The 11,956-nt window shown below is 46.5% G+C and overlaps 2 protein-coding genes across 4 annotated transcripts; both read left to right on the top strand.

The window, feature by feature from the left end:
- Positions 1-139: 139 nt before the first annotated feature.
- Positions 140-7,833, top strand: ercc5 (excision repair cross-complementation group 5). 3 transcript variants are annotated; one of them, XM_084009857.1, is made up of 15 exons: positions 140-510; positions 635-810; positions 918-1,033; positions 1,202-1,310; positions 1,454-1,507; positions 1,782-1,925; positions 2,012-2,222; positions 2,531-3,481; positions 3,573-3,853; positions 4,232-4,351; positions 4,804-5,017; positions 5,180-5,324; positions 6,155-6,355; positions 6,432-6,516; positions 7,091-7,833. In XM_084009857.1, the coding sequence occupies exons 1-15, from the start codon at positions 423-425 to the stop codon at positions 7,637-7,639; spliced, it is 3,444 nt and encodes a 1,147-aa protein (XP_083865983.1). In that variant the 5' UTR covers positions 140-422; the 3' UTR covers positions 7,640-7,833. The 3 variants fall into 3 exon arrangements, with proteins under 3 accessions (XP_083865983.1, XP_083865984.1, XP_083865985.1); XM_084009858.1 differs by having other exon boundaries at positions 1,457-1,507; XM_084009859.1 differs by having other exon boundaries at positions 1,463-1,507.
- A 313-nt stretch (positions 7,834-8,146) lies between these two features.
- mettl21e (methyltransferase like 21e) lies at positions 8,147-10,813 on the top strand. Its single transcript, XM_084018933.1, has 5 exons — positions 8,147-8,494; positions 9,736-9,893; positions 9,998-10,115; positions 10,195-10,292; positions 10,456-10,813. The coding sequence occupies exons 1-5, from the start codon at positions 8,440-8,442 to the stop codon at positions 10,780-10,782; spliced, it is 756 nt and encodes a 251-aa protein (XP_083875059.1). The 5' UTR covers positions 8,147-8,439; the 3' UTR covers positions 10,783-10,813.
- The last annotated feature ends 1,143 nt before the right edge of the window (positions 10,814-11,956 follow it).

Below are 11,956 nucleotides of genomic sequence, written 5' to 3' on the forward strand. Positions count from 1 at the left end.
TTATAATATGGACATTATGTCGAAGCAGTAGTGTCAGGCATGATAGCCTGACAGGCTAAACCCAGGAACTAAATACCCACTTCAAAATCTGCCGTCCACACAAAACGGCTCTCCGATCGGCTACTATGTTGTACGGCAGGAATTCGTATCATAGATATAAACAAAGCATCTACGGTTGAAACTGATTACAGATCAGAACAATAGATCACACCCGAATTGGTGGCGTAACAGCTGTATAGGACGCTGCGTATAAAACCCGGAACCTTCACGAGTAGTCATTTATTGCTCTACGGAATACGAATAGTGTTACAACAAACGTCGAAAAGTGCCGCTAAAGCGCTGCTTCAGAGTTGATACGAGGAAATGCTCAGAATAGTCAGTTAACTGAATGCAACTGGATATAATTGTGGGCTGTAGTTATCATGGGAGTGCACGGGCTCTGGAGGCTGCTGGAGAGTACAGGGAAACCCATCAACCCCGAGACTCTGGAGGGAAAGATCCTTGCTGTTGGTATCCTCCTGACTTGGTTCATGTATTGTACATCCATGTTTCCTTCGTGTCCCTATCAGATGTGTTGATGTGATAGACTGTGTTCTGTTAAGCCACACCATCAACCTTAACCAGACACCTCCAGACATCAGTATCTGGCTGAACCAGGCCGTGAAGGGCGTGAGGGACCGTGAAGGCAACAGCGTCCAGAACGCCCACCTCCTCACTCTCTTCCACCGCATCTGCAAACTACTCTTCTTCCGCATCAGGCCAATCTTTGTGTTCGATGGGGACGCACCGCTGCTGAAGAAACAGACTCTGGTACGTCCAGTGCTTCCTACAGAACAAGCAGTAAATGATGTTGGATATTTCTTCCAATGGGATGTGATTGTGTCATTGAACATGCATGACTGTGGCTCCCCCCGCAGGCTGTGAGGAGGCAGAGGAAAGAGGAGTTGAGCCGGGAGTCCAAACAGACCAATGAGAAGCTCCTCAAGACGTTCCTGAAGAGACAAGCCATCAAAGCTGCACTTGGAGACCACAGGTCTGGTGGCTGGATGGCAAAGAAAGCAGTGCTGTGTTTCACCCACTCCACGCACAAACTGTCTCAATAGATCAGTTCTTTATGAATAAATAAAAGATGCAAAAGACTGTCACCCTCTTCAAATCGCACCGGTTTTGTCTGAAGTGTCCCTCTTTTGTCCTGCCTCAGTCAGGATCCTCTACCCAGCCTTTCTACTGTGAGGAGAGATGAGGTGGATGACATCTATGTTCTACCAGCCCTGCCGGTTGCAGAGGAGAGGGACAAAAGCAGGTCACATGTGTTAGATTGGCGAGTCCGATTATTCAGCGACAAGAAGACATTAACTGTCTGAAGGAGCTCTCTCAAAAATGTACACTTATTTTCCAAATAAAATGTTATTTCTCTGAATTTCATTCTTGCAGTTCCGAGGAGGAGGAGGAGGAGGAGGAGGAGGGGGAGGGGGAGGAGGAGACAGATGGTTATCACATGTATCAGGTAAAGTAATTACATAAGCATAACAATGAATAGCATAATCACCAAAATGATATAGCTGCAAATAGTTTCAGTTTGAGCAAATATTGGTGGTATTTTGGTTTAAATAATCTTTTGAAATTGCTTTGGTTGGTGTTTGTGTGTGGTCCCGGCGGTGTTATGATTGAGTGAAGACCAGCATCTTCTTGATTGTTTCATAAACTTCTACTCTGCGTCGGTATTTCTGAAATCATTTTGTTGGTTTGATCATTCAGCCAAGTTGCTCACTGTGTCTCAGGGAGAATTGTATGCAGACCCTAACTCAGTGGACATCAACTCAGAGGAGTTTGCCAGCCTGCCTCCTGAAATGAAACACGAGATGCTCAAAGACATGAAAGAGTTTTCCAAAAGACGTCGGACCATGTACCACAAACCCCCAGAGGTACTTTTCATTCACACACACACAAAAACACACACACTCACCCATCGCCTGCTCTTCAACACAGACTCCTCTTCACTCCCTCTTAGTGTTCAGGAGACTTTTCGCAGTACCAGTTGGCCGGCCTGCTGCAGAGGAACCAGCTGAACCAGCGTCTGCAGGTCGTGGAGAAAGAGATGAGCCAACGGAGCACCAGCGGCGCTCCGCAGCTCTACCAGCAGGACGAGGACCAGCAGGGTCACAGCATAGAGTCCCACCGGCTGGTTTCAGAAGACAATTCCCACTATATCCTTATTAAAGGTGAGGGCAGCCATGATGGTGTGTTTACTCAGTCAAAGGACAGGTTGTCAGTATTTCACAGGAAAAGTAATAATCCATATTTCTTGAATACATAAAAAAGAAAGCGTTTTCAAAATAGTATTATTTCCTTTTCACTTTGATATAAAGTAAGGCGCCCTAATAGCTCAGTGTGATAGGTTGCTCATAGCAATCTTATTTGAAATCTGTGGCTTTTAACAGGGTTTCATCGATGAAAGAGATCGTGTCATTTCAATCTAAACTTGCAAACTTGTTTTTGTTTTCATATTTAAAACGCTTTTTCTGCACAGGCTCCAAAAAGAGCGAGGCTGCCCCCGAGAGCCGACCTGCAGCTGCAGCCTGGGCCGGCAGCTCCCTGACAGGTGCCACAAGACGGGCAGCAGACAGACCTGAGCCCCTGTGGCGTCCTGCTTGTGAGGAAGAGGCGGAAGCGCGGGGTTCCTCCTCAAAAGACTCCAAACCATCCGTCTCAAAAGCATCTCAGGGCAATGCATCGCCACCCTCGCCTCGTACCCTCAAGGCCATCCAGGCTGCGATGAACGACAGCTCAGACGAGGAGGAGGTGGATCAGGGAAAGAAGGATGGCAGCGTCTCCCCTCGTACCCTGCTGGCAATCCAGCGAGCTCTAGCTGAGGAAGACGTTGCTACTGAACACGGGATGAGCAGCTCGCCCACCAAACTGCAGGTGGATATTCACCATCCCGCGCCACAAGTGCTCCTCAGCAGCTCAGAGGAAGAGACGGGATCTGAGGACGTGAACTTTTTGCCTACAGAAAAATCTGATTTCCAGAAGAAGCCGACAGGCCCGAGTTTACATGTGACAGATGGTTTGTTTGCTGGTAGTTCTGAAGATGAGATGGAGGACGTGATCAGTCGGGGAAACAAAGCACTTGGCTTTGCGGCACTGCAGCAACCTCAAGAGAGAGAGATGAAGTCAGGAGTCGAGGCAAAAAAAAGACAGTTGACAGAGGATGTAAGGACGGGAAGTAGCGGACACATAGAGGACCATGAGGAGGTGGAGGGAGGAGAATCCGAGCAGGCACTGATGACAAAACCGCACGGTGCTGCTTCCAATCAGAACACATTATCCATCAATCTCGCCGCTCAGCTATGTGAAAAACCTCCCAGTGCAGAGACCGCTGTGCTTTTAAAGCAGAGAGGTAACAGGATGACTGAAGCTCTAGAGGAGAGGAATGGAGACGGTGTGAAGTCCGAGGGCAGTGAGGAGAGCGAGTCCGAAGGTACAGTAATAGTTGAGTTAAGGTCACACTCATTCACAGCTTCATTTACCAGCAGATGTAAACCAAAATGCTTTTTTTTGTGTTTTCCCAGAGAGCTTCATTGAGGTTTCAGACGAAGACTTTAAAGACGAGGATGCTGATGATTCACCCGTGATGATTGGAGAGAAGGCATCTCCACGTGAGGTCAGTACAGATGAGAGCCAGCAGGAAGACAAACCAGAGGCAGGTTCGATAGAGGCTCCTGACGGTCCGGCTGCTGCTTTGAAATCAGAAGACAATAAGAGACACACTGAAGAGAAAGAGTTCAAGGAGGGAACAGAGACCAAATCCAGCTCAACTCCAGCGATAAATGAATGGGAACACTTTGATGTGGTAAGCAGTGTTGTTTAAAAAAAAAAAAAAAGTTCAAAGAATACTGAATTTACCCTCAGGAATTACAACAGAAAAATGTGCCAGCGTACATTTACATTTACATTTAGGTCATTTAGCAGACGCTTTTGTCCAAAGCGACTTACAATAACCTCCACTGCATGGGGCTGCAGCATGGCGACGTGGCAAATGCTTAAGTCCAAGTTATTTAGCTGTGTGTGTGTGTGTGTGTGTGTGTGTGTGTGTGTGTGTGTGTGTGTGTGTGTGTGTGTGTGTGTGTGTGTGTGTGTGTGTGTGTGTGTGTGTGTGTGTGTGTGTGTGTGTGTGTGTGTGTGTGTGTGTGTGTGTGTGTGTGTGTGTGTGTGTGTGTGTGTGTGTTAGGATGAGCTGGAGGCTCTGGAGAGCTCTCTGCAGGCGGAGCAGAGCAGCCTGAGGGAGCTGAAGCAGCAGCAGGAGAGGATGGCGAACTCGGTCACTGGACAGATGCACCTGGAGAGCCAGGTGAACTGAAGACGCATCGGCACATACGGACTCAAACCACACAGGCCCTCACACCTCACCTTAAGAAACACACGAGCTCATGAATAGAAACACAAAATGTAAACACACATGCATCTGTTCTCCTCTGTAAAACCGCCGCTTAATCCACCATGTAAAACGTCTCAGGTGCCTGATGGTTATTTATCCCCATGGCTGTTTTGAAAATGCTGCTAAGAGGGAAAGTGTTCCTCAGATGCAGACGGAAGCATAATAAATAATAATAATAAATCCATAATAAAAGGCACACAGCATATTTAAATGCATATCTGTCAAATAACATTTGTGTCATCAAGAAATCAGCATAACCCTGATGTGTGAGGATCAAGACACAGACCATTAGCTTCGGCACTGTGGGCATTATGTCTTGCTGTTTAGTTTTGTGAGTGATGACTCTTGCCCTCTTTTGATACCAGGAGCTGCTGCGGCTGTTTGGCGTGCCGTTCCTGGTGGCGCCGACGGAGGCCGAGGCTCAGTGCGCAGCACTGGACCGCGACGACCACACACACGGGACCATCACGGACGACTCGGATGTGTGGCTGTTTGGAGGGAGACACGTGTACAAGAACTTCTTCAGCCAGAACAAATATGTTGAACACTTCCAGTACAGTGATCTGCACAACCAACTGGGTCAGTGCTCGGATAACGCTAACGCAAGGAGTTTCTATTGCACATGACGGAGATGAGACACGTTTGTGTTGGCCAGAGAGCGCAAGGCTTTACTTCTCCTCGTCCATCTTTGTTTCCTCTTCTCTGCCTATCTCTAATCTGAGCCCTCTCTCTCCGTCTCAGGTTTGGACAGGACTAAACTGATAAACCTGGCTTACCTGCTGGGAAGCGACTACACAGAGGGCGTGCCAGGGGTCGGACATGTGACTGGCATGGAGATACTGAATGAGTTCCCAGGGCCGGGCCTGGAGCCTCTCACACAGTTCAGGTGTGTGTGTGTGTGTGTGTGTGTGTGTGTGTGACTGATCTCATGAAGTGGTGTATGTATGACACGCCAAATCGTATGCCATTATGGCGTGTTATCACTACGCACAATCGACTTTTCGCGTGTTTATCAACGCCGAACCCTAACCCTTAAGGGCATTTACATACACGCTGATGTGATGGGTCGTTTCGCTAGAGGGCGCTGGCAAACACGCGGATGTGATGGGTTGTTTCGCTAGAGGGCGCTGACAAACATGCGGATGTGATGGGTTGTTTCGCTAGAGGCCGTTGACAAACACGCGGATGTGATGGGTCGTTTCGCTAGAGGGCGCTGACAAACACGCGGATGTGATGGGTTGTTTCGCTAGAGGGCGCTGACAAACATGCGGATGTGATGGGTTGTTTCGCTAGAGGGCATTGACAAACACGCGGATGTGATGGGTTGTTTCGCTAGAGGGCGCTGACAAACACGCGGATGTGATGGGTTGTTTCGCTAGAGGGCGCTGACAAACACGCGGATGTGATGGGTTGTTTCGCTAGAGGGCGTTGACAAACATGCGGATGTGATGGGTTGTTTCGCTAGAGGGCGCTGACAAACACGCGGATGTGATGGGTTGTTTCGCTAGAGGGCGCTGACAAACACGCGGATGTGATGGGTTGTTTCGCTAGAGGGCGCTGACAAACACGCGGATGTGATGTGTCGTTTCGCTCAGAACGTACACATACACGCGGATAGCTGGAATTGCGTACAGATAACACGCCACAGGAAGTGGCGGGCATATTTACGAAAAGTCATGATGCCACGTTGATTTAGTTATTGTTCCTTTCTTCTAGTGAATGGTGGTCCAAGGCTCAGGAGAAAAAACGTCAGGTATCCGATCCTCGGGACACGAAGGTTAAGAAAAAATTGAGGGACCTAAAACTGCATCCTGGCTTTCCGAACCCTGCGGTGGCTCAGGCTTACCTGCAACCTGCTGTGGACCCGTCAGACTGCTCCTTCAGTTGGGGGCACCCACAACTCGACACGATCAAAGAATATCCTTCCTCTGCGCTGATGTGTTTGTGTGTGCACATTCATGAATGTATGACGTTTCCTTAACCAGGCTTTTACGTTCTGTCTGAGTCGTTTTGGCTGGAGCAGTCGGAGGACGGAGGAGACTCTTCAGCCTGTGATCAAGCAGCTCAACACCCAGCAGGTAACCAGGTGTAACTTGTGTCCCAGGGGATTGTTGTGTCGTTAAATGCCAGATGATTACTCAACTCAATTTAAGAAATATAGCCACGTTTGTGTTGAGGAGGAACATAAACAGACGATTTTGGTGCCCATCAACACAACCGCACATGCAATTGAGTTAGTAGATAGTTACTTTCAGGTACAAATAATCAGTTCCATAAAAGTAATGGAGAAATGGTTTAAACATCTAGCTTCTGCCATTGTAAGTGGTGGCGGTAGTGCAGATGCAAACTTAAGCATTGACTTTTCAATTGTCCAAACATATGTCACAATACCCACTTTTATATACTCTAGTTAATAGTGTTTAATAACAACTCATAATCCATTCGCAAGGACATATTTGGAGCATGACAGGCGGTGCCCATGAAGGAAGATGTGGGGTTACATCACAAGTCCAGTGAGGACACTCAACAGCGTCCCAGTCTCCTTTCTCTTACTCACGCTCTCTTAAATGTCCCCAGTTTGATTTGGTACATTTGAAAAGGAAATCAATGGAGGGAATGAAGCCTTTATTTTTTGGTTTGTTTTGGTTTTAGACTCAGCTGCGCATCGACTCATTCTTCCGCATGGAGCAACAGGAAAAGCAGGCGATCCGCAGCCAGCGTCTCCGCAGAGCCGTCACCTGCTTGAAGAGGAAGGAGAGAGGAGGAGGGGAGGAGGAGGAGGAGGAAGAGGAAGAGGAGGAGGAAGTGGAGGAAATGCCATCCCCATCCAAATCTAAGAAAGGGAAGGCAGCAAGCAAGAGTGTGAAGAAAGGAGGAAGAGAGAGAGAAGAGGAGCGGTCTGTGGCGGGAGGAGGCTTTCTGGGGTCGGATGGGATTGTTGAATCTCCTCTTACATCTCTGAAGGATGTGAGCAGTAACAGCCGGGAGTCCCACTCTGTAAAGGCCGGCCCCCAGTCTGAAACCATCGTACCTCAGAGGGCCAGGGGGAGCAGCAGCTCTAGTGAAGACAGCGATGGTGGCGGTGAAGTTGCTATGGTTACAGCCCGGTCTGTGTTCGAAGGCAGCCGACGAGGCCGCGGAGCAAAGAGCACAAGAGGGAGAGGAAGCACCAGAGGAAAGGCAAGGGGGAAGAAGCCATAACATGGACATAGATTATTCAAGTAGCTGTGATATTAAATGTGAACGTGTCACACAAATAATGTGATGTTATATTTGATATTTATGAGGTGAATGAATCGTGAGCAGTGATGAATTGAACTTTTTCTGTGTATTTGTAAACTGAACATGTTTTGTCCTGTGAGAGGAATACGAATATTTTTGCATTAAATCTTTGAGGTAAATGTTTTTTGCTCATTGAAGTATTTCCATTGTAGAAGCAGGTTGGCTCTGTCATTTCAATCATTTTTCAACTGCGAAACTGAGACAGGTGCAAGTCTTCAGTGCAGGCAGTACTTCAGTCACCTTCTGCATGCAACCCCCCCCCCCCCCCCCCCTCTGCTTCTGAAACAATATTGAGGCTTTAGCTCATGTGAAAGAAAATCCAGTGTGTCTGATATTTCTGATACTTGCACCACATTGTGTTTGAACTTTTTATATTGGGTATTTCTCGGGATGATTCCAATACATTAGCCCTCTCTAATCCACAGCTCCAGTTCAGCAGCCGCACAGAGCAGCTGTCGCTGTGCGTCAGTCATACTGCATCAGAGAGGGGTCTAAGCATGCCCAGAGAGAGAGCTAGACATGTGGAAGTGGTTTGAGAAGGAGTTGGGAAACGCTCTATTTGTGTGTAACAGAAGGTGACGGCTAACAGCCAGCTATAGATCTGGATCCAGATTGACCTACATCCAAAGGATCCTGGACCACAGACCAAGAACGGCGGTTGGCTGCTGCAGATTTGCAGTTTGAGGCGCCCTCGCCCTCCTGTTTGGACTTCTTCAAACATGGAGGCTCAACAGTCCAAGGCCATGAAGGAGGACTCCAAGACCCAAGAAGAAGGTGAGACATCGGTGCAATGTACAACAACAAAAATGAAGCTTTTTCTTTCCTATTTCAGTGGCATTAATTAATCCTGTCAGCATATTTTTAAAAAACACACGCCTAAACAATACAGCATGCATAGTCCATTTGATATCCCATAAACCCGCTGAGTATGAACTTAATATTATTATAATTTGTGTTCCATGCAAACAACATATCTCTGCTCGTAACGAAGAGAATATGTCAGATATTTGCACGGCGGCTATAAATTGAGCCCCTGAGCGTTCCCCAACCGCCGCTCCATGGGCTCCCCTGACCTTTTCTATAAAACCAGTGGCATTTGCATAACTTCAGGTGCATGTCAGATGCTCTAAGTAACCATCAACACTGACACATATCTGGAGTCTGACACACTGGCATGGTGCTTCAAACAAACAGCAGGATCAGAGGGGCATTATGAGCCTTAATGGGATTCATTTATAGAGCAGAGAATCAAATGTGATGTGATATGAAAGAAAAACAGCCCGGTTACTCATCTGCTGGATTTAAGGTTAGTTGGTATTTTCCGTGCCACATTTTGTTGATGTGCAATGGTGGATAAAATCAATGAAACACTGTTTCCACCTGTGTGTGACTTACTTACTCAGCGTTGCCTTGCCGTTCAGATAGCTGCTTGCACTCCTCGTTCGTATTGAACAATTGCATTGAAACAAATCAACATCAGACAAAATGTCCCTGTCGTCGAGATAATCTAGATGATCCACAGCCCTCATTGTGACTAAATGAAGCCATTAACTGTCTTTAAGTCAGCCGGTTTTGACGCACCAGCAATTGTTCAAAATAGGAGAGATCTGAAAACAGCAGTGGCGACATGGAACAGTGCTCGCAACGATCCGTCATCAACAGACCGCAAAAATGACAAACTTTGACCTAAAAAATGAAGAAAAAAGAAACGTATTAGCTTAAACAAAACTAGTATTTGAGGCTGCTGAACTGTATTATAAGGCATATCGGTTCGTTTGAATCCTGTGCATTCTAATGAACTTTTTCAGGAGATGTTTGGACTTTACAGCAGGAAAAGCACAGGTGTGACTAATACCATTCAGCACAGCTCCATACTGAAGCACCAGTTAATGATGCCAGTGTAGTTAATTCCACTCATGCACCTCCTGCTATAGCAGAGCTCTATTTGTCTATCTACTGTTATTCTATCTTCTGCATTGTCTTCAGTTTCTTATTTTGTTAACCTGTCGATGCAGGTGCCGCTGTAGATGCCGAGCTGGCTAAAGCCATCATGGCTCGGAGTTTCCACCCATCCATGATTGGCCCTGAACCCTGGGAGGGATACGTCTTTTCTGACCTGGAGATCCGCATCAAAGAGTCCACAGACCTTTATGGAGCTGTACTGTGGCCCTCGGTACTCCCCGGCCTTACATATCTTATTCCAAACATTTAGCTGCTGTACTGTCCCTTTATATTTTGAGCCCCACTAGTGAACTTTACACTTGTGTCCCCCGACAGGCGATGGTGTTGTGTCACTTCTTAGAGACCAACCGAGACGGACACAACCTGACGGACAAAAATGTGATTGAACTGGGTGCTGGAACTGGGCTCGTCTCCATCGTGTCCAGCCTGTTAGGTACAGAAACGAAACAATCTGGTGATCTGTTTAGTGCATCTGGTTCCCTTTAACACCCAGCTGCACTGTCTCTCTCCAGGTGCTAAGGTGACCTCCACTGACCTGCCGGATGTGTTGGGGAACCTCCAGTATAATGTTATGCGCAACACCAAGGGACGATGCAAGTACATCCCTCTGGTAGTTTCTGTTCAGATCTCGGATCATGTATGGAGTCAATTAAAAAAAGAAAAAATCAAGCCATGATGCTCTCTACACACACGTCATTGCCCTCTTGACAGAACAGCCATCAGCAGTGTACTGTATGTTGTATTGTGCTTTTCTGAATCAGCTCTGTTTCCAGGTCACAGAGCTCATCTGGGGTCCGGAGGTGGAGCTGCGTTTCCCGCGTGCCACACATTGTTTTGACTACATCCTGGCAGCAGACGTGGTGTATGCCCACCCTTACCTGGAGGAGCTGATGGACACCTTCGACCACCTCTGCCAGGAAAACACACAGATCCTGTGGGCCATGCGCTTCCGTCTGGACCCAGAGAACAGCTTCGTAGAGCGCTTTCAGCAGCGCTTCCACCTGGAGGAGATGTACGACCTCCCAACTCTGAATATCAAACTGTACCGAGCCTGGAGGAAGGACGCGAGGACCCGGGACCAGGGAGAGGCTGCTGCCTGAACTGTCGACACACAATGTGTATATATATATATATATATACAGTATATAAATGTGTTTGTGTGTGTGCATGTGTGTTTGGCAGCAATAATATATTATTTTCAGGTGGTGTATCAATCTCCTAGAAACATTCACAAACTTCAAAATGACCATTTAATTCTGTCAAGACGTCTTATTTATTGCCGATCTGATCATTTAGATGAACTTCATAATAAACTGTCAACAGTGTGTTTGGATAGACTCAAGGCTTCTTTTTCATGTTTAGCAGGTGGGCAGATTTTAGATTTGTCATCCTAATCATGACTGTCACAGCTGTCAGGAACCACTGGGTTGTCAACAATGTTCGAACAGTCACCGGTGGGGTGGTTCTCTTAAGATGAATCCTCTGGAGACCATGAATGACAGGAGCGTTAACCTCTTAATAACAATAAGCAACAGTAATATATATATATATATATATAAATAAAATATCTCTTCATAATGTAGAGGCCTACAGCAGGAAATAAACAGACTTAATCAAGCAAATTTTTATATGAACACAAAAATCACTGCACATTTATACATTAGCATCCAAACATTTCCCATTACCCAAATGCACTTAGCAAGTCCAATACAATTATTTGCACCATTTATTAATTATTATTATTATTTATTTATTTTACACCAAGATGAGTCTTCTTTGTGTAATATTTAAGCAGAAAAAAATAAGAATTAAAGGCCACGTCCATATTGGGCAGCATGCACTGCTTTAATAAGATGAGTCTAGTTAGTTTAATTATCTTTTAATGAGTAAGTTGAAGTCAGCAGCTATTAATGGGACCTACTCAACCTGATATCATATTCACGATTCCAAATCCTCCAACATTTTTCTGTCCTGTCATTCCTTGTCTTTTTGCCCGTGCGATGGATATGTGTCAGGCTGCAGAAACACAAGATGGATTAAAGAGGGCCAAGAGAGGTTATCTAAGCTGGTGGCAGTGAAGCACCATGGATCATTGTCAAGACAAACAAAACTCAACAGCTGAACAATTCCTGCAGCATTTAAGAGGTGTCAGTAAACTGAATCACTCTTTCATCAACCATTCACCGAGAGGCCGAGCTGAGACGCTGCCTTAGCTTAGCTTAGGAACCTCTTGTCTTTCACCCAAATAAGGCTGCCATGCATCAACAACGCACC

Source organism: Eutrigla gurnardus (genome assembly GCF_963514095.1).
Source record: "Eutrigla gurnardus genome assembly, chromosome: 1".
Lineage (NCBI taxonomy): Eukaryota > Metazoa > Chordata > Actinopteri > Perciformes > Triglidae > Eutrigla > Eutrigla gurnardus.

Coding starts and splice junctions, on each gene's coding strand:
- mettl21e (XM_084018933.1), top strand. CDS start 8,440: ATGGAGGCTCAACAGTCCAAGGCCATGAAGGAGGACTCCAAGACCCAA. Junction 9,894..9,997: donor GAGCTGTACTGTGGCCCTCG/GTACTCCCCGGC, acceptor GTCCCCCGACAG/GCGATGGTGTTGTGTCACTT. Junction 10,116..10,194: donor CATCGTGTCCAGCCTGTTAG/GTACAGAAACGA, acceptor GTCTCTCTCCAG/GTGCTAAGGTGACCTCCACT.
- ercc5 (XM_084009857.1), top strand. CDS start 423: ATGGGAGTGCACGGGCTCTGGAGGCTGCTGGAGAGTACAGGGAAACCC. Junction 1,508..1,781: donor ATGGTTATCACATGTATCAG/GTAAAGTAATTA, acceptor ACTGTGTCTCAG/GGAGAATTGTATGCAGACCC. Junction 1,926..2,011: donor TGTACCACAAACCCCCAGAG/GTACTTTTCATT, acceptor ACTCCCTCTTAG/TGTTCAGGAGACTTTTCGCA.